At 44.0% G+C, this 22,466-nt stretch overlaps 1 protein-coding gene across 11 annotated transcripts in view; it reads left to right on the top strand.

The window, feature by feature from the left end:
- PTPRU (protein tyrosine phosphatase receptor type U) overlaps nucleotides 1–22,466 on the top strand; it is a 95,595-nt gene that overhangs the window by 23,996 nt on the left and 49,133 nt on the right. For all 11 annotated transcript variants that reach the window (XM_024233440.3, XM_024233446.3, XM_054538491.2 and 8 more), the window contains 2 exons: nucleotides 154–447; nucleotides 20,950–21,258. In XM_024233440.3, the coding sequence (XP_024089208.1) occupies nucleotides 154–447; nucleotides 20,950–21,258 (603 nt within the window). The remainder of the gene's footprint in view (nucleotides 1–153; nucleotides 448–20,949; nucleotides 21,259–22,466) is intronic.

Genomic DNA, 22,466 nt, shown 5'->3' with positions numbered 1-22,466 from the left:
GGGGTAGGAGAGCGCGTCTGGCTGAGGGCTTGGTAGCAGCGTGAGAGGCCCTGGGAGGACGGAGAGGGATTTGGGTGTGGTGGAACTCAGGGTTGGGTGCTGAGGTCTCACAGCAGCATCGGTCCGCCTCGCCTTTCCCCCATCTCCTCGCAGAGCCCCCAACTCCCATCGCGCCCCCACAGCTGCTGCGTGCTGGCCCCACCTACCTCATCATCCAGCTCAACACCAACTCCATCATTGGCGATGGGCCGATCGTGCGCAAGGAGATTGAATACCGCATGGCGCGCGGGCCCTGGGCTGAGGTGCACGCCGTCAGCCTGCAAACCTACAAGCTGTGGCACCTCGACCCCGACACAGAGTATGAGATCAGCGTGCTGCTCACGCGTCCCGGAGACGGCGGCACTGGCCGCCCCGGGCCACCCCTCATCAGCCGCACCAAATGCGCAGGTGGGTGCAGCCGCTACCCCTGGCCTCAGTCCCTGGTGGGCCCAGGGCTATGGAGGGGCGCATTCGAGAGGTAGCGTGGCCTGGATCTGTGCTTGTAAACCTTTCTAAAACTTTGCGATTTTTCCTCAACCCTTGTTATGGTAAAGATAATGATAGCGAATACTTTACTTTGTGTCAGGCACTTAAACATATCTGTGTGTAGACACACACACAAACCCATATTTATAGATTTAAAACTTACAACATCACCACGATGTAGGTGCTCTTGTCGTACCCATTTTACAGATGTGACTGAGGTACAGAGATGTTAAGTGACTGGCCCAAGAGCACACAGCTAGTAAGTGGCAGAGATGGGATTGGAACTCTTGACTGACTGGCTCCAGAATCTGTGTTCTTAATTCTACATCTAGATAAAATAAGCAACTAAACACCATCAAATACAAGTATATTATACGTTCTAGCTGGTTTCTCTTGTCTGGGCATTGAGCCTGAGGTCTGCTCTTCCTTGTTAAAAAGGGCAAAGCAGCTGTTGGAGGATGGTACACCTGTGCCAGATGAGGGTCTTTTTGTTTAATCAGAAGAGAAATTGAGAACACAACAGGTTTTTCTTTTTGTGACTTTAGTATTGTTGTTATTATTATTATTTTTCCTTTTGAGACAGAGTTTTGCTCTGTCACCCAGGCTGGAGCACAGTGGCGCGATCTTGGTTCACTGCAACCTCCGCCTCCTGGGTTCAAGCGATTCTCCCGCCTCAGCCTCCCGAGTGGCTGGGATTACAGGCATGTGCCACCATGCCTGGCTAACTTTTGTATTTTTACTGGAGACAGAGTTTCACCAGGTTGGCCAGGCTGGTCTCAAACTCCTGACCTCAGGTGATCCACCTGCCTCGGCCTTCCAAAGTGCTAAGATTATAGGCGTGAGCCACCGTGCCTGGCTTAGTGTGTTTTTTTAATGGATTTACTAAGATAAATGTAGATTCACATGCAGTTGTAAAAAAAATACAGAAAGATTCTCTGTGCACGTCACCCTATTTTCTGCAGTGGTAGCATGTTGCAAAACTATAGTATAATATCACAATCAATATATTCACATTGATACAAACCACAGATCTTATTCAGACTTTTCTGGTTTTGCTTGTACTTGTTTGTGTGTGTGTATATGTGTATGTAGTTCTGCACAGTTTATCACATGTGTAGGTTTGTGTATTCACCACTACAGTCAAAATACTGAATAGTTCAATCCCCTTAAGGACTCTTTGATAACCACATTCACCTCCCTTTCTTCCTCTACTCCCCAACTTTTGGTAGTCACTAATCTGTCCTTCATTTCTAAAATTTTGTTGTTTCAAAAATATTATATGAATGAAATCAGAGTATATAACCTCTAGAATTGGCTTTTTTTGGATAACAGCTTTATTGCAATATAATCCACATCTCATACAATTCAATCCTTAAAATGTACAGTTCAGTGGTTTTTAGTATACAGTAGTCCCCTGAGGTTTCTCCTTCTATGGTTTTAGTTACCTGTGGTCAACTTGAGGCTTGAAAAGGTGAGTACAGTACAATAAGATATTTTGAGAGAGAGAGGGACAGACCACATTTGTATAACTTTTATTATAGTGTGGTGTTGTAATTGTTCTATTTTATTATTAGTTATTGTTGTGAGCCTCTTACCGTGCCTAATGTAGAAATTAAACTTTATCATAGGTGTGTATGTATAGGAAAAACATAGTTTATCTAGGGTTCGGAACTCTCTGTGGTTTAAGGCATCCACTAGGGGTCTTGGAAAGTGTCCCCTGTGGATATGGGGGGACTACTGTATTGACAGAGTTACACAACCATTAACACAATCAATTTTGGAACATTTTCATCACCTCAGAAGGAAATTTTGTACTCTTTAGCAGTCATCTCCATTTCACTCGAACACCTCTAGCCCTAGGCAACCACTAATTTCCTTCCTGTCCCTATGGATTTGCCTCTCTGTGGACATTTCACATAAATGGAATCATACAATGTATAATCTTTTGTGACTGGCTTCTTCCATTTATTTTATTATTTATTTATTTATTATTAAGATGGAGTCTCACTGTGTCACCAGGCTGGAGTGCAGTGGCGTGATCTCGGCTCACTGCAACCTCCGCCTCCTGGGATCAAGGGATTCTCCTGCCTCAGCCTCCCGAGTAGCTGAGACTACAGGCACCTGCCACCACGCCTGGCTAATTTTCGTATTTTTAGTAGAGATGGGGTTTCGCCATGTTGGCCAGGCTGGTCTCGAGTTCCTGACCTAAGGTGATCCGCCTGCCTTGGCCTCCCAAAGTGCTGGGATTACATGCGTGAGCCACCGCACCTGACCCTTCTTCCATTTAACATGATGTTTCCAAGGTTTATCCTCATCGTAGCATGTATCAATACTCCATTCTTTTTTATTGCTTAATAATATTCCATTATACAAATATATCACATTTTATTTGTCATTCATCAGTTGATGGAAATTGGGGTTGTTTACACTTTTTGGCTATTATGAACAGTATTGCTATATTTGTGTACAAGTTTTTATATTGATATATGTTTTCATTTTTCTTATGTACCATATATATCATAAGATATCTCTGTGTTTATTCATTGAGGAACTGCTGGACTGTTTTCCAAAGCAGCTGTACCACTTTAAATTCTCGCTACTTGTCTGTGAGGGTTCTAGTTTCTCTGCATCCTTGTCACCACTTGTTATTATCTGTCGTCTTATAAGCACTCTAGTGTATATGAAATGGTATCTCATTGTAATTTTGATTTGCATTACCCTGATGGCTAATGATATCGAGCACTTTTTCATGTGCTTATTGACCATTTCTATATCTTCTACTTTGTAGAAATGTCTTCAGAGTGTTAAAAATGACCAATTTTTAAGTTGGGTTATTTGTCTTTTTATTGTTGAGTTGTAAGATTATTTATATATTCTGAGTAGGCCAGGCATGGTGGTGGCTCACGCCTGTAATCCCAGCACTTTGGGGGGCCGAGGAGGGTGGATCACTTGAGGCCAGGAGTTCAAGACCAGCCTAGCCAACATGGTGAAACCCAGCCTCTACTAAAAATACAAAAATTAGCCAGGTGTGGTGGTGGGCGCCTGTTGTCCCAGCTACTCGGGAGGCTGAGGCACAAGAATCGCTTGAACCTGGGAGGTGGAGGTTGCAGTGAGCTGAGATGGTGCCACTGCACTCCAGCCTGGGTGACAGACTGAGACTCTGTCTCAAAAAAAAAAAAAAAAAGAGTTATTTATATATTCTGGACACTAGATGCTTATCAGATGTTTATGTTTGCAAATACTTTCTCCCATTCTGTGGATTATATTTTCTTTTTCTTGATAGTTTTTTTTTGAAGCACAAAAGTTTTCAATTTATCTATTTTTTTCTTTTGTTGTTTGTGCTTTTGATGTCATACCTAAGAAACCATTGCCTAATCCACAGGCATGAAGATTTACTCCTGTGTTTTTTTCTAATAGTTTTATAGTTTCAGCTATTACTTTCAGGTCTTTGATCCACTTTGAGTTAATTTTTCAAATGTGGTGTGAGGTAGGGATCCAACCACATTCTTTTCTTTTCTTTTTTTTTTTTTTGAGACAGAGTTTCACTCTTGTCGCCCAGGCTGGAGTGCAATGGCGCAATCTCAGCTCACTGCAACCTCCGCCTGCCAGGTCAAGCGATTCTCCTGCCTCAGCCTCCTGAGTAGCTGGGATTACAGATGCGCACCACCACGCCCAGCTAATTTTTGTATTTTTGGTAGAGACAGGGTTTCACCATGTTGGCCAGGCTGGTCTCAGACTCCTGATGTCAGGTGGTCCACCTGGCTCAGCCTTCCAAAGTGGTAGGATTATAGGCATGCACGGCCAACTTCGTTCTTTTGTATGTAGATCTTCATTACCATTTGTTGAAAAGTCTATTATTATTGAATTATCTTGGCAGTGGAATTGGTTTCTTTCATTCAGCATAGTTTCCTTCATCCAAGTTGTGTATATCAGTAGTTTATTACTTTTTATTGCTTTTTATTACTTTTTATTCCATGCGGTGGAAATGCCAGTTTGTTTAACCATTCACCTGTTGAATGACATCTGGGCTGGTTCCACTTTTTCATTATTACAAGTAAAGCTTCTGTGAGCATTCATACAGAGGTTTTTGCATGAACGTAACTATTCATTTTTCTGAGATAAATGCTCAAGAGTACAATCAATGAGTCATATGGTGATTGCATGTTTAGTTTTATCAGAAACTGCCAGAGAATATAAAACAACTGCCTGTGTTGTTTTATATTCTCACCAACAACGTATGAGTGATCCAGTTTTCTGCATCCTTGCCAGCATTTAGTGTTGTCACTATTTTTTATTTTGGACTTCCTGAGAGGTGTGTAGTGATATCCCATCATGGTCTTAATTTGCATTTCTTCAGCATCTAGTGATGTCGAACATCTTTTCTTTTCTTTTTTTTTTTTTGAGATGGAATCTCACTCTGTTGCCCAGGCTGGAGTGCAGCAGCATGATCTCAGCTCACTGCAACCTCCACCTCCCAGGTACAAGCAATTCTTGTGCCTCAGCCTCCCAAGTAGCTGGGATTACAGGCACACACCACCACGGCTGGCTAATTTTTGTATTTTTAGGACAGATGGGGTTTTGGCATGTTGGCTAGGCTGGTCTTGAACTCCTGACCTCAAGTGTTCTGCCCGCCTCAGCCTCCCAAAATGCTGGGGTTACAAACATGAGCCACGGCGCCTGGACAAACATCTTTTCGTGTGCTGTTTGCCATCTGTGCATCCTCTTTGGTGCATCATCTGTTCATGTCTTTGAACATTTTCTAATTGGATTATTCTTTTTTTGTTGTTGTTGTTGTTAAGTGTTAAGAGTTTTTTGTACATTCTAGGTACCAGTCCTTTGTTAAATGTGGAGTTTGTAAATATTTCCTCCCAGTAGCTTGTCCTTTCACCCTCTTTATATGGACTTTCACAGAACTATTTTCAATTTTGATGAGGTTCAATTTATAAAATTTCCCTTTTATGAATTGTGGTTTTGGTATCAAGTCTAAGAACTCCTTGCCTATCCCTGTCTCCCAAAGGTTTTCTCCTGGGTTTTTTTTTTTTTTTTTTTTTTTGATATGGAGTTTCACTCTTGTTGCCCAGGCTGGAGTGCAATGGCATGATCTCAGCTTACCACAATCTCCACCTCCCGGGTTCAAGCGATTCTCCTGCTTCAGCCTCCTGAGTAGCTGGGATTACAGGCATATACCACCATGCCTGGCTAATTTTGTATTTTTAGTAGAGGTGGTTGGTCAGGCTGGTCTCGAACTCCTGACCTCAGGTGATCCGGCCTCCCAAAGTGCTGGGATTACAGGCAGGAGCCACCGCGCCTGGCCTCCTGTTTTTTTTCTGAAAGTGTTATAGTTTTACATTTTACATTTAAGTTCATGATCTATTTTGGGTAAAGTGTGAGGTTTAGGTCAATGTTACTTGTTGCTAATCAATATTCCTAAGTGTTTTAAAAAGCTGATCTGTGAATTATCTAAAATCCAGTTTAAAGCCACACTTTGGGAACTCCTTGGGTGCTAGGTCTAAAATCTGGTTTAATGTCACACTTTGGGAGACCCTTGAGTGGTGGATCAGAGTGTTCCAGTGGGAATTGCTTTCTAGCGAAGGGGTCTGGGTCTGGTTACTTAACCATTCTGAGCTTCAGTCCCCCTGTTTTACAAAATGGGAATAATAGCATTTACCATATAGGGTTAGTTTGAAGATTTATTCAACAAATGCTTATTGAGTGCCTATTACGTGCGAGGTGCTATTGTGGTTGTTAGGGATATATGACTATAACCAAGACAGACAAAGGCCACCAACATGTGAGTTCTTCATGGAACTCACATTTTGGCAAGAGGAGATAGATAATAGATGAGTAAACAAGTGAAGTATACAGTTGACCTTTGAACATCACAGGTTTGAATTGGGCAGGTCCACTTACATAGATTTTTTTTTCACTCACACGTGCATCAAAAATGCGGTATTTGCGGGCTGGGCATGGTGGGTTATACCTTTTATCCCAGTGCTTTGGGAGGCTAAGATGGGAGGAATGCTTGAGGGAAGGAGTTTGAGACCAGCCTGGACAACATAGCAAAACCCTGTCTCTACAACACAACAGCAACAATAATTAGCTGAATGTGGTGGCATGTGCCTGTAGTCGCAGCTATACAGGAGGCTGAGGCAGGAGGATTGCTGGAGCCCAGGAGATCAAGGCTGCAGTGAGCTAAGATTTCACACTGCACTCCAGCCTCGATGACAGAGCAAGATCTTATCTAGAGACAAACAAACCAACAATACAAAAAACTCCAGTGTTTTTAGGGCCTGCGTATATGAAGGGCCAACTATGGGACTTGAATATGTGTGAATTCGGTTATATGTAGGGGTCCTAGAAACAATCCCTGGCATATACCGAGGGAGGACTTTATGGCCTGTCAGACGGTGATAAAAGCAGGGAGTGGGGCCTGGAGGGTTATTTTTAAAAGTCTCAAGGGAAGTTGACATTTGAGCAGAGATCTGAAGGAGGTGAGGGACTGAGCCGTGCAGAGAGCTGGGGGCTTGCTGGGGGAAGCAAGCACCAGCCCGACTGAGCAGCCAGCACAAAGGCCTGGAGGCTGGAGAATGCTTGGCACATGCAAGGGGCATCCAGGAGACCAGTGTCACTGTGTTAGTGACTGAGTGGGAGATGGCAGGAGAAGAGGCTGAAGTTGAGCTGCAGATGTGGGACTTAGAGCCGTTGTACACAGAGAGCTGGGGAGCCACTGAAGAGTTTAGGGAGCAGGAGTGAGCATCATCTACTTTTGTTTAAAAGGATCACTGTGGCCCTTTTGTGGAGAATGTTCTCCAGGAGGGCAAAGGTGCCACAGAGACCAGGGAGGAGGCTACTGCAATGATCTGCTTAAGAGGTGGTGATGGCTGGGAGCCAAGTGGAAGTGGTGCTGGTGGGGAGAAGTGGTCAGATTCTGGGTTTATTTTGAAGGCAGAGCTAACTGCATTTGCTGATGGATTGAATATGGGATGAGAGAAAGGGAAATAGAAGTCAAGGATGGCTCCAAGGTGTTTTGCTAGAGCAGCAGGAACGATGGAGCTGTCTGTGAAGGAGCAGACTGTGGTGGGAGCTGATTTGACGTGGTGTCATAGATCAGGAGTTCTGTGTTGGAAATGTTGACTTTGAGATCCCTGTTAGACATTCAAGTGGAGATATTCATCAGCAGATGGATACATGAGTGTGGAGTTCAGGGAAGAGGTTTGGGCTGCAGATATAAATTTGAAAGTCATCAGCGTGGAGATGGTATAGATGGCATCTAAAGCCCTGAGGTTGGATGAGATCTTTTACGCTAATGGTTCTCAACTAGGGGCAATTTTGTCTCCTAGGAGACATTTGGCAGTGACTTAGGACATAACGGTTGTCACAACTGGGTGGCGGCAATGGAGTGTTACTGGCATATAAAGGGATAGAGGCCAGGGAAGCTGCTAAACACCCTACAATGCACAGACAGCCACATAAGAAAGAATTATCTAGTCTAAAACGTTCATAGTGCTGAGGTTGAGAATCCCCGATTTAGTCCTTAGATTTTTAGGGAATAAATGTAGATGGAAGAAAGAGGAGTTGTAAAGCCTGAACCTTGGAGCCTCCAGTGTTTTGGGTTAAATGCAGACAATTGCAGGGAAATGCATTAAATGCATGTGAAGTATAGCACTTAACACACAGTAAGCACCCAGTAAATGATGGTATTTTTAATCTTTCAAAGGCAGTTCTGGTTTGCCACTTAGGATAAAAGGAATCATAGCACAGGGTTCCGTAGAGGATCTCTATTGCACTCCCCTTAGTGTACAGATGGGGAAGCTGAAACCCAGAGAGGGGAAGAGACTTGGCTGTGATCAGACAGTGGGTCAAGAACCCAGGTTTCATGATGACGGCTGTTGATTATTCCCATTTTACAGATGAATAAACTCAGATTTAGAGATTTAGCCACTTGTACAAATCTACACAGTGAGTCCATGGCAGAGCTAGAATCAAAATTTGAATCTCTTGATTTCTCATCCAGTGTTTTGTTTTAGTTTTTTATTTTATTTTGTTTTTAGAGACAGGGTCTCACCCTGTCACCTGGGCTGGAGTGCAGTGGCATGATCATAGCTTACTGCATGCAGCCTTGAACTCCTGGGCTCAAGTGATCCTCTTGCTTCAGCCTCCTAAGCAGCTGGGGCTACAGGCTTGCACCACCATGCCCAGCTAATTTATATACATATATATATATATATTTTTTTTTTTTTTGTAGAGACAGGGTCTCACTGTGTTGCCCAGGCTGATCTTAAACTCCTGGCTTCAAGGGATCCTCCTGTTTCAGCCTCCCAAAGTGCTGGGATTACAGACAGGAGCCAGTGCATCCAGCCTAATCCAGTGTTTTTAACAGCAGCAGCAGCAGCAGCTGCTGCAACCATCATGGGCTGAATGCCCACTTTGTGCTGGGCACTGCGAAACACTTTTCATAGGCTGGCCAGGACGGAAGCTGGGGCAGGGGCCTGGCAGACAGGGTGCAAATACGGCCCCCTGCCCTTCTGAATTACACGCTTCTCTTTGTTGACATCGTGGCCCCTCCCTGCTTAGGCGCGTTGGCCGGCAGTTGTTTTGCTGTTGGCCAGCTGTGTTGTCATCTCCTCCATCCCCATGAAACTCCCCTCACACTATATTATTTACTGTAAAAACAATAATATAGCATCAGGCGAAGGCGTTTTTAAAAATAAGCACTCCGAAGCTCATCATCCTAGCCCAACAGCTGTTTTAATTTTTCTGACTTCTTCACATCTCTGCCTATATGCCTGCAGTAGACATTTTTACACCCTTGCATTGGGATGTAGAAAGCATTCCGTATGCTGCTTCATTTGCTTGGTGTTGTTATGTGTGTTATGTTGTTTATAATTATGTTTATTGACTCTAGAAGTCCATTGAATGTCCCCATTTGGCTGGACTGTTTGCCTCCAGACTTCTATAATGATAAATAATACTATATTGAGAAACCTAGCGCTTATAGTTCTTCCCTTCTCCCCCCACCCCGAGTTATTTCTTTAGGATAAAGAGTCAGGAGTGGGTGAAGAAAGGGCTTTTAAATATATTGCTTTAAAAAATGGTTGTGCTAATTTATACTGCTACTGGCATCTCATGTTAATGCACACATGTTTATTAATTACTATAGACTGGTAATGACCGTAGGCTGGTAATGACTGTAGGCTGGGCAATTTGACTCATATTATCTCATGTAACTCTCACACTTGCTCTTTAAAGTAGGCAGCATAATCTCCATTTGTTTGTTTTTGTTTCTTTTTTGACAGAGTCTCACTCTGTCACCCAGGCTGGAGTGCAGTGGCATGATCTTGGCTCACCGCTTCCTTTACCTCCTGGGCTCAAGCTATCCACCCACCTCAGCCTCCCGAGTAGCTGGGACTACAGGCGCGTACCACCATGCCTGGATAATTTTTATATTTTTGTAGAGATGAGGTCTCACTACTATGTTGCCCATGCTGGTCTCGAACCCCTGAGCTTAAGCGATCCTGCCTTGGCTTCCCAAAATGCTGAGATTACAGGTGTGAGCTACTGCACCCAGCCATAATCTCCATTTTTTAGTGGAGGAACCTGACATTCAAGGGGGTTAAGTAACTTGCCTGAAGCCACAGAACTATGGCCAGGTGCAGTGGCTCATGCCTGTAATCCCAGAACTTTGGGAGGCTGAGGCAGGTGGATCACTTGAGCTCAGGAGTTTGAGACCAGCCTGGGACAACATGGTGAAACCCCGTCTCTACAAAAAATACAAAAAAAATTAACCAGGGGCATGGTGGCATGTGCCTGTGGTCCCAGCTGCTCAGGAAGGTGAGGTGGGAGGATTGAGACTGCAGTGAGCCAATGATAGGAGCACTGCACTCCAGCCTGGGTGACAGTGAGACTCTATCTCAAAAAAACAAACACAACAAACAAAGACAAAAAGAACTAACAAGGGGTGGAGTTAGGATGTGAAGTTGGGTGTACCAGATCCCAGTCCAAAGCTCCTCCCATGAGAAAAAGTTGAACATTTCAGGGTTATTGCATCTTGTTTAGCCTTACTAAAGTCAACACATGGTGGCTTAATTCAACAGCTGTTAAATGTTATCCTCATTGTTTTAATGTGCATTTTGACTTCTGATCTCGGAGTGACCTGTAGCCCTGTGTAATTTAGAGGGATGAGGCTTTGGGGTCCCCAAGTTCTGTTTTGTCAGTGTGTGTTGACAGTTGAAGAGGGTGTATCTGGGTGCCAGATGGTTTTTAGAAACATGGAGAAACTCATGGATTCAAACCCCTCAATCAACATGTCAGTCTGTAGTCAACAAACTGTTTGAGCTCCCTGGATCTGTCCAGATATGATCAGGGTAGGCAGGAAGAAAAAAGAGAAGTGGACCTTCTTTTCAAAGAGCTTTCAGTCTACCTGGGTGGATGGGAGGTGGCACAGTTGTCAAAGAATGAGATGCCTAAGTCTGAAGTTGGGAGTTTCATCCTCCAAAGTTGCTATCTTGGGCCCTGTAAGGTGATTTTAAGAAGCTTGAGTAGGTTGCCAGTATTTAAAAATCTGGAGATTTCACATACAAATTGGAATTTCTGGCTCCTCTTGAAAAATGGGAGGATCTGGCAACTCTGAACCTGTAGTCCTGCATGGCAGCAGTCATCTAGAGGTGAGCAGTAGCTGCCCCTTTTGGATGGGACACTACTGTCCTGTTTGCCGTGGTCTTCACCCAGCATATGTCCCCCGTTTACATGGAACTTCTCCTGCCCTTCTGTAAATGCTGCAGGAGGACTAGGAAGCAGAATGCTTCTGCCAAGCCCTAGAGGCTGGAAAGGAATGCAGGGCTGCATTCCAGGGGGTGGGGATGGTGTGAGCTGAGCTGCAGGGAACAGGGAGCCACTCCCAGCAGTGCAAATAAAGCAGTGGTACCTCGGCTCTTGTAGACTCCCAGGACAGTGCACACAGGGCAGCCAGGACCACAGCCAGAGAATTGGAGAATAACGTGAGGACCTCTGGGAAAGATGGCGAGTGAGCACACCCCAGATCTGCCCCCTCTGGCACAAACATAGAAGAATGATGGCTTAAAACAAAACTACATTAAAAAAATTAGAAAAATCTCTATGGGCCAGGAATGGGAGAGAAAACCCAAGTGTGGTGAATGGGCTTGCAGCCCACAGTACCCAGGATACAGGGAGCAGTGGCAGCCAGCCCCTCAGTGTCCATATGGGATGGGATTTGGGTGGGCCCTGCTTGTGGGGAGAAGGGAGCCAGTCAGGAGGCAGGCTTTGTTCCTAGTGAGTGCTGAAATCTCTCTTCGATGGCTCCATATATAACTGGAGACATGCTGCTTGCCTGCGTTCCAGGGAAGAAAGGAAACCTTCTGGGTGGAAACAGAAACTTGTATTGTGCTGTACTTGCGGCCAGTGTTGAAGACTGTGTTACTGGTGCACTCCCAAGATAGGAGCAGCCTGGGCGAATGTTTTCCTTTGCATCTTCTTCATAAGGGGAATTCTGAACAAATTAATCACATAAAAAATGCCACTAGGGGCTGGGTGCGGTGGCTTAAGCCTGTAATCCCAGTACTTTGGGAGGCAGAGGCAGGAGGATCAGTTGAGCCCAGGAGTTTGAGATGAGCCTGGGCAACACAGCAAGACCCCATCTCTGCAAAAAATACAGAAATTAGCTGGGCTTGGTGGTACGCACCTGTAGTGCCAGCTACTTGGGGGACTGAGGCAGGAGGATCACTTGAGCCGGGGAGATCAAGGCTGCAGTGAGCCGTGATCCTGCCACTGCACTCCAGCTTGGATGACAGAGCAAGACCTTGTCTCAAAAAAAAAGAAAAAAAAATGCTCCTAGGGGTTGTACTTAATCTTCTTAAGAGGTTGTATAGCAGTGCTTTCTCACCTGTTCATTAAGGGATGCTGAGGTCCCTCTAGCTGGGGACACTTTGCAGGAGCTCACAGAACTTGACAGTGATGGAATCAGAGTACAAGAGAGAAAAGGATCATTTGACGCAGTCTTGGTGTCTTCCCTCATTCTACTGATCCAGAAATTGAGGCCCAGAGATTTGCCCAAGATCACACAGCTGGTCAGTGCAGATGCAGGACTAAGGGCTGAGTCCTGGGCTCCATCTTGCCTTTGCTTCAGAAGCCTTGACTTTTCTTTTTTTTTTTTTTTTTTTTTTGAGACAGCGTCTTACTGTGTCGCCCAGGCTGGAGTGCAGTGGTGCGATCATGGCTCACTGCAGCCTCAACCTCCCAGGTTTAAGCAATACTCCTGCTTCAGCCCCCTGAGTAGCTGGAACCACAGGCATATGCCACCATGCCTGGCTAATTTTTGTGTTTTTAGTAGAGATGGGTCTTCTCCATGTTGGCCAGGCTGGTCTCAAACTCCTGACCTCAGGTGATCCACCTGCCTTGGCTTTCCAAAGTGCTGGGATTAACAGGTGTGAGCCACCACGCCTGGTCAACTTTTTGTAGAGATGGTGTCTTGTTGTGTTGCTCAGGCTGGTCTCAAACTCCTGGGCTCCAGCGATCCTCCTGTCTTGGCCTCCCAAAGTGTTGGGATTACAGGCATGAGCCACTGTGCCCAGCCCAGTTTCTTTTTTTTTTTTTTTTCTCTATTATCAATTTCTTTCTTTTTTTTTTTTTCTTTTTATTATTATTATTATTATTATTATACTTTAGGCTCTATGGTACATGTGCGCAACGTGCAGGTAAGTTACATATGTATACATATGCCATGCTGGTGCGCTGCACCCACCAACTCGTCATCTAGCATTAGGTATATCTCCCAATGCTATCCCTCCCCCCTCCCCCCACCCCACAACAGTCCCCGAAGTGTGATGTTCCCCTTCCTGTGTCCATGTGTTCTCATTGTTCAGTTCCCACCTATGAGTGAGAATATGCGGCGTTTGGTTTTTTGTTCTTGCGATAGTTTACTGAGAATGATGATTTCCAATTTCATCCATGTCCCTACAAAGGACGTGAACTCATCATTTTTTATGGCTGCATAGTATTCCATGGTGTATATGCGCCACATTTTCTTAATCCAGTCTATCATTGTTGGACATTTGGGTTGGTTCCAAGTCTTTGCTATTGTGAATAATGCTGCAATAAACATACATGTGCATGTGTCTTTATAGCAGCATGATTTATACTCCTTTGGGTATATACCCAGTAATGGGATGGCTGGGTCAAATGGAATTTCTAGTTCTAGATCCCTGAGGAATCGCCACACTGACTTCCACAAGGGTTGAACTAGTTTACAGTCCCACCAACAGTGTAAAAGTGTTCCTATTTCTCCACATCCTCTCCAGCACCTGTTGTTTCCTGACTTTTTAATGATTGTCATTCTAACTGGTGTGAGATGCTATCTCATTGTGGTTTTGATTTGCATTTCTCTGATGGCCAGTGATGGTGAGCATTTTTTCATGTGTTTTTTGGCTGCATAAATGTCTTCTTTTGAGAAGTGTCTGTTCATGTCCTTCGCCCACTTTTTAATGGGGTTGTTTGTTTTTTTTCTTGTAAATTTGTTGGAGTTCATTGTAGATTCTGGATATTAGCCCTTTGTCAGATGAGTAGGTTGCGAAAATTTTCTCCCATTTTGTAGGTTGCCTGTTCACTCTGATGGTAGTTTCCTTTGCTGTGCAGAAGCTCTTTAGTTTAATTAGATCCCATTTGTCAATTTTGGCTTTTGTTGCCATTGCTTTTGGTGTTTTAGACATGAAGTCCTTGCCCATGCCTATGTCCTGAATGGTAATGCCTAGGTTTTCTTCTAGGGTTTTTATGGTTTTAGGTCTAACATTTAAGTCTTTAATCCATCTTGAATTGATTTTTGTATAAGGTGTAAGGAAGGGATCCAGTTTCAGCTTTCTACATATGGCTAGCCAGTTTTCCCAGCACCATTTATTAAATAGGGAATCCTTTCCCCATTTCTTGTTTTTGTCAGGTTTGTCAAAGATCAGATAGTTGTAGATATGTGGCATTATTTCTGAGGGCTCTGTTCTGTTCCATTGATCTATATCTCTGTTTTGGTACCAGTACCATGCTGTTTTGGTTACTGTAGCCTTGTAGTACAGTTTGAAGTCAGGTAACGTGATGCCTCCAGCTTTGTTCTTTTGGCTTAGGATTGACTTGGCGATGCGGGCTCTTTTTTGGTTCCATATGAACTTTAAAGTAGTTTTTTCCAATTCTGTGAAGAAAGTCATTGGTAACTTGATGGGGATGGCATTGAATCTGTAAATTACCTTGGGAAGGATGGGCATTTTCATGATATTGATTCTTCCTACCCATGAGCATGGAATGTTCTTCCATTTGTTTGTATCCTCTTTTATTTCCTTGAGCAGTGGTTTGTAGTTCTCCTTGAAGAGGTCCTTCACATCCCTTGTAAGTTGGATTCCTAGGTATTTTATTCTCTTTGAAGCAATTGTGAATGGGAGTTCACTCATGATTTGGCTCTCTGTTTGTCTGTTATTGATGTATAAGAATGCTTGTGATTTTTGTACATTGATTTTGTATCCTGAGACTTTGCTGAAGTTGCTTATCAGCTGAAGGAGATTTTGGGCTGAGACAATGGGGTTTTCTAGATATACTATCATGTCATCTGCAAACAGGGACAATTTGACTTCCTCTTTTCCTAATTGAATACCCTTGATTTCCTTCTCTTGCCTAATTGCCCTGGCCAGAACTTCCAACACTATGTTGAATAGAAGTGGTGAGAGAGGGCATCCCTGTCTTGTGCCAGTTTTTAAAGGGAATGCTTCCAGTTTTTGCCCATTCAGTATGATATTGGCTGTGGGTTTGTCATAAATAGCTCTTATTATTTTGAGATATGACCCATCAATACCTAATTTATTGAGAGTTTTTAGCATGAAGGTTGTTGAATTTTGTCAAAGGCCTTTTCTGCATCTATTGAGATAATCATGTGGTTTTTGACTTTGGTTCTGTTTATATGCTGGATTACATTTATTGATTTGCATATATTGAACCAGCCTTGCATCCCAGGGATGAAGCCCACTTGATCATGGTGGATAAGCTTTTTGATGTGCTGCTGGATTTGGTTTGCCAGTATTTTATTGAGGATTTTTGCATCAATGTTCATCAAGGATATCAGTCTAAAATTCTCTTTTTTTGTTGTGTCTCTGCCAGGCTTTGGTATCAGGATGATGCTGGCCTCATAAAATGAGTTAGGGAGGATTCCCTCTTTTTCTATTGATTGGAATAGTTTCAGAAGGAATGGTACCAGCTCCTCCTTATACCTCTGGTAGAATTCGGCTGTGAACCCATCTGGTCCTGGACTTTTTTTGGTTGGTAAGCTATTGATTATTGCCACAATTTCAGCTCCTGTTATTGGTCTATTCAGAGATTCAGCTTCTTCCTGGTTTAGTCTTGGGAGGGTGTATGTGTTGAGGAATTTATCCATTTCTTCTAGATTTTCTAGTTTATTTGCATAGAGGTGTTTGTAATATTCTCTGATGGTAGTTTGTATTTCTGTGGGATTGGTGGTGATATCCCCTTTATCATTTTTTATTGCATCTATTTGATTATTCTCTCTTTTTTTCTTTATTAATCTTGCTAGCGGTCTATCAATTTTGTTGATCCTTTCAAAAAACCAGCTCCTGGATTCATTGATTTTTTGAAGGGTTTTTGGTGTCTCTATTTCCTTCAGTTCTGCTCTGATTTTAGTTATTTCTTGCCTTCTGCTAGCTTTTGAATGTGTTTGCTCTTGCTTTTCTAGTTCTTTTAATTGTGATGTTAGGGTGTCAATTTTGGATCTTTCCTGCTTTCTCTTGTGGGCATTTAGTGCTATAAATTTCCCTCTACACACTGCTTTGAATGCATCCCAGAGATTCTGGTATGTTGTGTCTTGGTTCTCGTTGGTTTCAAAGAACATCTTTATTTCTGCCTTCATTTCGTTATGTACCCAGTAGTCATTCAGGAGCAGGTTGTTCAGTTTCCATGTAGTTGAGCAGTTTTGAGTGAGATTCTTAATCCTGAGTTCTAGCTTGATTGCACTGTGATCTGAGAGATAGTTTGTTATAATTTCTGTTCTTTTACATTTATTAAGGAGAGCTTTACTTCCAAGTATATGGTCAATTTTGGAATAGGTGTGGTGTGGTGCTGAAAAAAATGTATATTCTGTTGATTTGGGGTGGAGAGTTCTGTAGATGTCTATTAGGTCTGCTTGGTGCAGAGCTGAGTTCAATTCCTGGGTATCCTTGTTGATTTTCTCTTTCGTTGATCTGTCTAATGTTGACAGTGGGGTGTTAAAGTCTCCCATTATTAATGTGTGGGAGTCTAAGTCTCTTTGTAGGTCACTCAGGACTTGCTTTATGAATCTGGGTGCTCCTGTATTGGGTGCATATATATTTAGGATAGTTAGCTCTTCTTGTTGAATTAATCCCTTTACCATTATGTAATGGCCTTCTTTGTCTCTTTTGATCTTTGTTGGTTTAAAGTCTGTTTTATCAGAGACTAGGATTGCAACCCCTGCCTTTTTTTGTTTTCCATTTGCTTGGTAGATCTTCCTCCATCCTTTTATTTTGAGCCTATGTGTGTCTCTGCACATGAGATGGGTTTCCTGAATACAGCACACTGATGGGTCTTGAGTCTTTATCCAATTTGCCAGTCTGTGTCTTTTAATTGGAGCATTTAGTCCATTTACATTTAAAGTTAATATTGTTATGTGTGAATCTGATCCTGTCATTATGATGTTAGCTGGTTATTTTGCTCGTTAGTTGATGCAGTCTCTTCCTAGTCTCGATGGTCTTTACATTTCAGTATGATTTTGCAGTGGCTGGTACCGGTTGTGCCTTTCCATGTTTAGCGCTTCCTTCAGGAGCTCTTTTAGGGCAGGCCTGGTGGTGACAAAATCTCTCAGCATTTACTTGTCTGTAAAGTATTTTATTTCTCCTTCACTTATGAAGCTTAGTTTGGCAGGATATGAAATTCTGGGTTGAAAATTCTTTTCTTTAAGAATGTTGAATATTGGCCCCCACTCTCTTCTGGCTTGTAGGGTTTCTGCCGAGAGATCCGCTGTTAGTCTGATGGGCTTCCCTTTGATGGTAACCCGACCTTTCTCTCTGGCTGCCCTTAACATTTTTTCCTTCATTTCAACTTTGGTGAATCTGACAATTATGTGTCTTGGAGTTGCTCTTCTCGAGGAGTATCTTTGTGGAGTTCTCTGTATTTCCTGAATCTGAATGTTGGCCTGCCTTGCTAGATTGGGGAAGTTCTCCTGGATAATATCCTGCAGAGTGTTTTCCAACTTGGTTCCATTCTCCCCGTCACTTTCAGGTACACCAATCAGACGTAGATTTGGTCTTTTCACATAGTCCCACATTTCTTGGAGGCTTTGCTCGTTTCTTTTTATTCTTTTTTCTCTAAACTTCCCTTCTCGCTTCATTTCATTCATTTCATCTTCCAGGGCTGATACCCTTTCTTCCATTTGATCGCATCGGCTCCTGAGGCTTCTGCATTCTTCACGTAGTTCTCGAGCCTTGGTTTTCAGCTCCATCAGCTCCTTTAAGCACTTCTCTGTATTGGTTATTCTAGTTATACAGTCTTCTACATTTTTTTCAAAGTTTTCAACTTCTTTGCCTTTGGTTTGAATATCCTCCCGTAGCTCGGAGTAATTTGATCGTCTGAAGCCTTCTTCTCTCAGCTCATCAAAGTCATTCTCCGTCCAGCTTTGTTCCGTTGCTGGTGAGGAACTGCGTTCCTTTGGAGGAGGAGAGGTACTCTGCTTTTTAGAGTTTCCAGTTTTTCTGCTCTGTTTTTTCCCCATCTTTGTGGTTTTATCTACTTTTGGTCTTTGATGATGGTGATGTACAGATGGGTTTTTGGTGTGGATGTCCTTTCTGTTTTCCTTCTAACAGACAGGACCCTCAGCTGCAGGTCTGTTGGAGTACCTGGCCGGCCGTGTGAGGTGTCAGTCTGCCCCTGCTGGGGGTGCCTCCCAGTTAGGCTGCTCGGGGGTCAGGGGTCAGGGGTCAGGGACCCACTTGAGGAGGCAGTCAGCCCGTTCTCAGATCTCCAGCTGCGTGCTGGGAGAACCACTGCTCTCCTCAAAGCTGTCAGACAGGGACATTTAAGTCTGCAGAGGTTACTGCTGTCTTTTTGTTTGTCTGTGCCCTGCCCCCAGAGGTGGAGCCTACAGAGGCAGGCAGGCCTCCTTGAGCTGTGGTGGGCTCCACCCAGTTCAAGCTTCCAGGCTGCTTTGTTTACCTAAGCGAGCCTGGGCAATGGCGGGCGCCCCTCCCCCAGCCTCGCTGCTGACTTGCTGTTTGATCTCAGACTGCTGTGCTAGCGATCAGCGAGACTCCGTGGGCGTAGGACCCTCTGAGCCAGGTGCGGGCTATACTCTCCTGGGGCACCGTTTCCTAAGCCCATCGGAAAAGCACAGTATTCGGGTGGGAGTGGCCCGATTTTCCAGGTGCCGTCTGTCACCCCTGGAAAGGGAACTCCCTGACCCCTTGCGCTTCCCGAGTGAGGCAATGCCTCGCCCCTGCTTCGGCTGGCGCACGGTGCACTCACCCACTGACCTGCGCCCACTGTCTGGCACTCCTTAGTGAGATGAACACGGTACCTCAGATGCAAATGCAGAAATCACCCGTCTTCTGCGTCGCTCGCGCTGGGAGCTGTAGACCGGAGCTGTTCCTATTCGGCCATCTTGGTTCCTCTCCCAGTTTCTTTATTTATAAGATGGGGATAACATTCTGGTCCGTAGAGTCATCAAGAAACCGTAAAACATAACATGCACCTCCCTTCTGCTGGGGTAGCTCTCTCTCTCCTGAGGCATCAGTGAATTCCTATTGGGGAGGTGGGGACTGGTGGTTAAGAGCATGGATTTCGGAGCCAGCCTGACCAGGTTTGGATCCCAGCTTCACCACTTACCATCTCTGTGACTGTGGGCAAGTTACTGAATTTCTCTGTGCCATTGTTTTCATATCTGTATGACAGGGCTAATAATAGCACTTGTCTCACTAGATTACAAGGATTAAATGAGATAAAGCTTTTTTTTTTTTTTTTTTGAGACGGAGTCTCACTCTGTTGCCCAGGCTAGAGTGCAATGGTGCAATCTCAGCTCACCGCAACCTCTGCCTCCCAGGTTCAAGCGACTCCTCTGCCTCAGCATCCCAAGCAGCTGGGACCACAGGCACGCACCACCATGCCCGGCTAATTTTTTTGTATTTTTTTTTTTTTTAGTAGAGATGGGGTTTCACCATATTGGCTAGGCTGGGCTTGAACTTCTGACCTTGTGATCTGCCTGCCTCGGCCTCCCAAAGTGCTGGGATTACAGGCATGAGCCACCGCGCCCGGTCGAGATAAAGCATTTTCAAGACTCAATAACAATGCCTGGCCTATCCAAAACCCCCAATACTTGTTAACTGCCTTTATTATTATTATCATTGTATAATAGATTGTGTTTCCCTTTTTGCCTTGACAGCCAGGGTACCCACCACTGAATTTGAACCTTATCTTTAGACCTCCACATAGGACCTAATGTCATGTGTTTCTGTTTCTGTTTCTGTGTCATTCTCTGGCCTTATTTAACTATTTGGCTCTCATTTCCCTCATTACCCTGATTTCTGTATGTTATTATATTATATGTATTACTATACGTTGTTTCAGAACAAGTTTGGAATTAATACCTTAAGAAAAATATATCAACAGTTTGATTCAGACTGGCCTGTTGTAGTCCAGGGTGATCTTGAATTAGGAGGTGAACTGTGCTATTAAAAATAAATTATTGGCTGGGTGCGGTGGCTCACGCCTGTAACCCAAGCATTTTGGGAGGCTGAGGTGGGCGGATCACTTGAGGTCAGGAGTTCAAGACCAGCCTGGCCAACATGGTGAAACGCTGTCTCTACCAAAAATACAAAAATTAGCCGGGTGTGGTGGTGTACGCCTGTAATCCCAGCTATTTGGGAGTCTGAGGCCAGAAGGATTGCTTGAACTTGGGAGGCAGAGGTTGCAGTGAGCCTAGATGGTGCCGTTGCATTCCATCCTGGGTGACAGAGTGAGCCTCTGTCAAAAAAAAAAAAGCTAATATTTTGGAGGGCTTATTGTATATTAGCCATTGTCATGTATCCTTTGTGCGTATTTCCTTAAACCTTACAATGATCCTATGAGGCAGGGCCTATTATCTTTTCATTTTGTAGTTGAGGAATCTAAGGATCAGAGGGGTGAAGTGATTCAGCCAGCAGTTGCCAGCTGCAAGTGGCAGAGCCAGGATTCAAATGTAGTCCGCCTGACTCCAAAGCACATACTTTTACTCCCTGTTTGATGTTCTAGGGGTCCCCTGAGCTCTTGGAGGCAATGGAGGGATGATTTCAGGCAGCTGACTGATGCCTTCTCTCCCTGTTCTTCTTCCTCTTCTCTTCCCATTTCTTCTAACTTCTTCTCTCTGCTTCCTGCGTTCTCCAGAGCCCATGAGGGCCCCCAAAGGCCTGGCTTTTGCTGAGATCCAGGCCCGCCAGCTGACCCTGCAATGGGAACCACTGGGCTACAACGTGACGCGTTGCCACACCTATACTGTGTCGCTGTGCTATCACTACACCCTGGGCAGCAGCCACAACCAGACCATCCGAGAGTGTGTGAAGACAGAGCAAGGTGTCAGCCGCTACACCATCAAGAACCTGCTGCCCTATCGGAACGTTCACGTGAGGCTTGTCCTCACTAACCCTGAGGGGCGCAAAGAGGGCAAGGAGGTCACCTTCCAGACAGATGAGGATGGTAAGAGTCTCAGTCCCAATTCCCAGGGCCCTGTGTACCTCCCACAGATACGCCATGTCTGAGACTGAAATTTACTGAGGGTATTTTTTTTTTTTTTGCTTAGAATTAAAGCAACTGTATAACACCAAAGTAGTGATAGCTCCTATTTTTTCTCTGGAAGACTTTGGGTTAGATTGGTCTAATTTCTTTCCTTAAGTGTTTGAAAGAATTCAGCAGTGAAGCCATTTGGGCATAGAGTTTTCTTTGTGGCAAGGTTTTTAGTAAATTTTAGTTTTTAAAATAGATATTGGGATATTCAGTTTTTTTATTCTTGTATCAGTTTAGATGGACTGTATTTTTTAAGGAATTTGTTCATTACACCTAAATTGTCAAATTTCTTGAGATAAAGTTGTTTATAATTTTTTTTATTTATTTAGAGACAGAGTCTTGCTCTGTTGCCCAGGCTGGAGTACAGTGGCACCATCTCAGTTCGCTGCAGCCTCCTCCTCCCAGGCTCAAACGATCCTCCCACCTCAGCCTCCTGAGCTGGGACTACAGGCATGCACCACCACACCAAGCTAGTTTATTTATTTTTGAGGCAGGGACTCACACTTTTGTCCAGGTGGGAGTGCAGTGTCATGATTATGGCTCACTGCAGCCTCGACCTCCCAGGCCCAAATGATCCCTCAAGCTCAGCCTCCCAAGTAGCTGGGAATATAGACGTGCACTACCATGCCTGGCTAATTTTTTTGTATTTTTTGTAGAGACGGGGTTTTGCCATGTTGCCCAGGCTGGTCTCGAACTCCTGGGCTCAAGTGATCCACCCACCTTGGCCTCCAAAAGTGCTGGGATTACAGGCATGAGCCACTTCATTTGCCAATATTCTTTTATTATATTTATTTAATGCCCGTAGGCTCTATAGTGATATCACCTTTTTCATTTCTGATATTGGTAATTTCTGTTTTCTTTTTTTTTGTTTACCCTTGTGAGGACTGTATAAATTAATCTTTCCAAAGAACCAACTGTTGGCTTACTTGATTTTCTTTATTTTCTATTTTTTATTTCCTTTGGTATACTTTCTTTGGAGTTGATTTGCTGTTTTGTTTGCCTTTTGAGATAGAAGTTTCTTAGATAATTAATATTGAGCCCTTCTTCATTTCTAATATATGCGTTTAAAGCTACACATTTTCCTCTAAGTCCTGCTTTAGCTGTGTCCCACAAATTTTGAT

The sequence above is a fragment of the Pongo abelii genome, chromosome 1, assembly GCF_028885655.2.
Source record: "Pongo abelii isolate AG06213 chromosome 1, NHGRI_mPonAbe1-v2.0_pri, whole genome shotgun sequence".
NCBI classification, from domain to species: domain Eukaryota; kingdom Metazoa; phylum Chordata; class Mammalia; order Primates; family Hominidae; genus Pongo; species Pongo abelii.
Note: the sequence above shows the minus strand (reverse complement) of the source record. Positions and strands in the feature narration are given on the sequence as shown.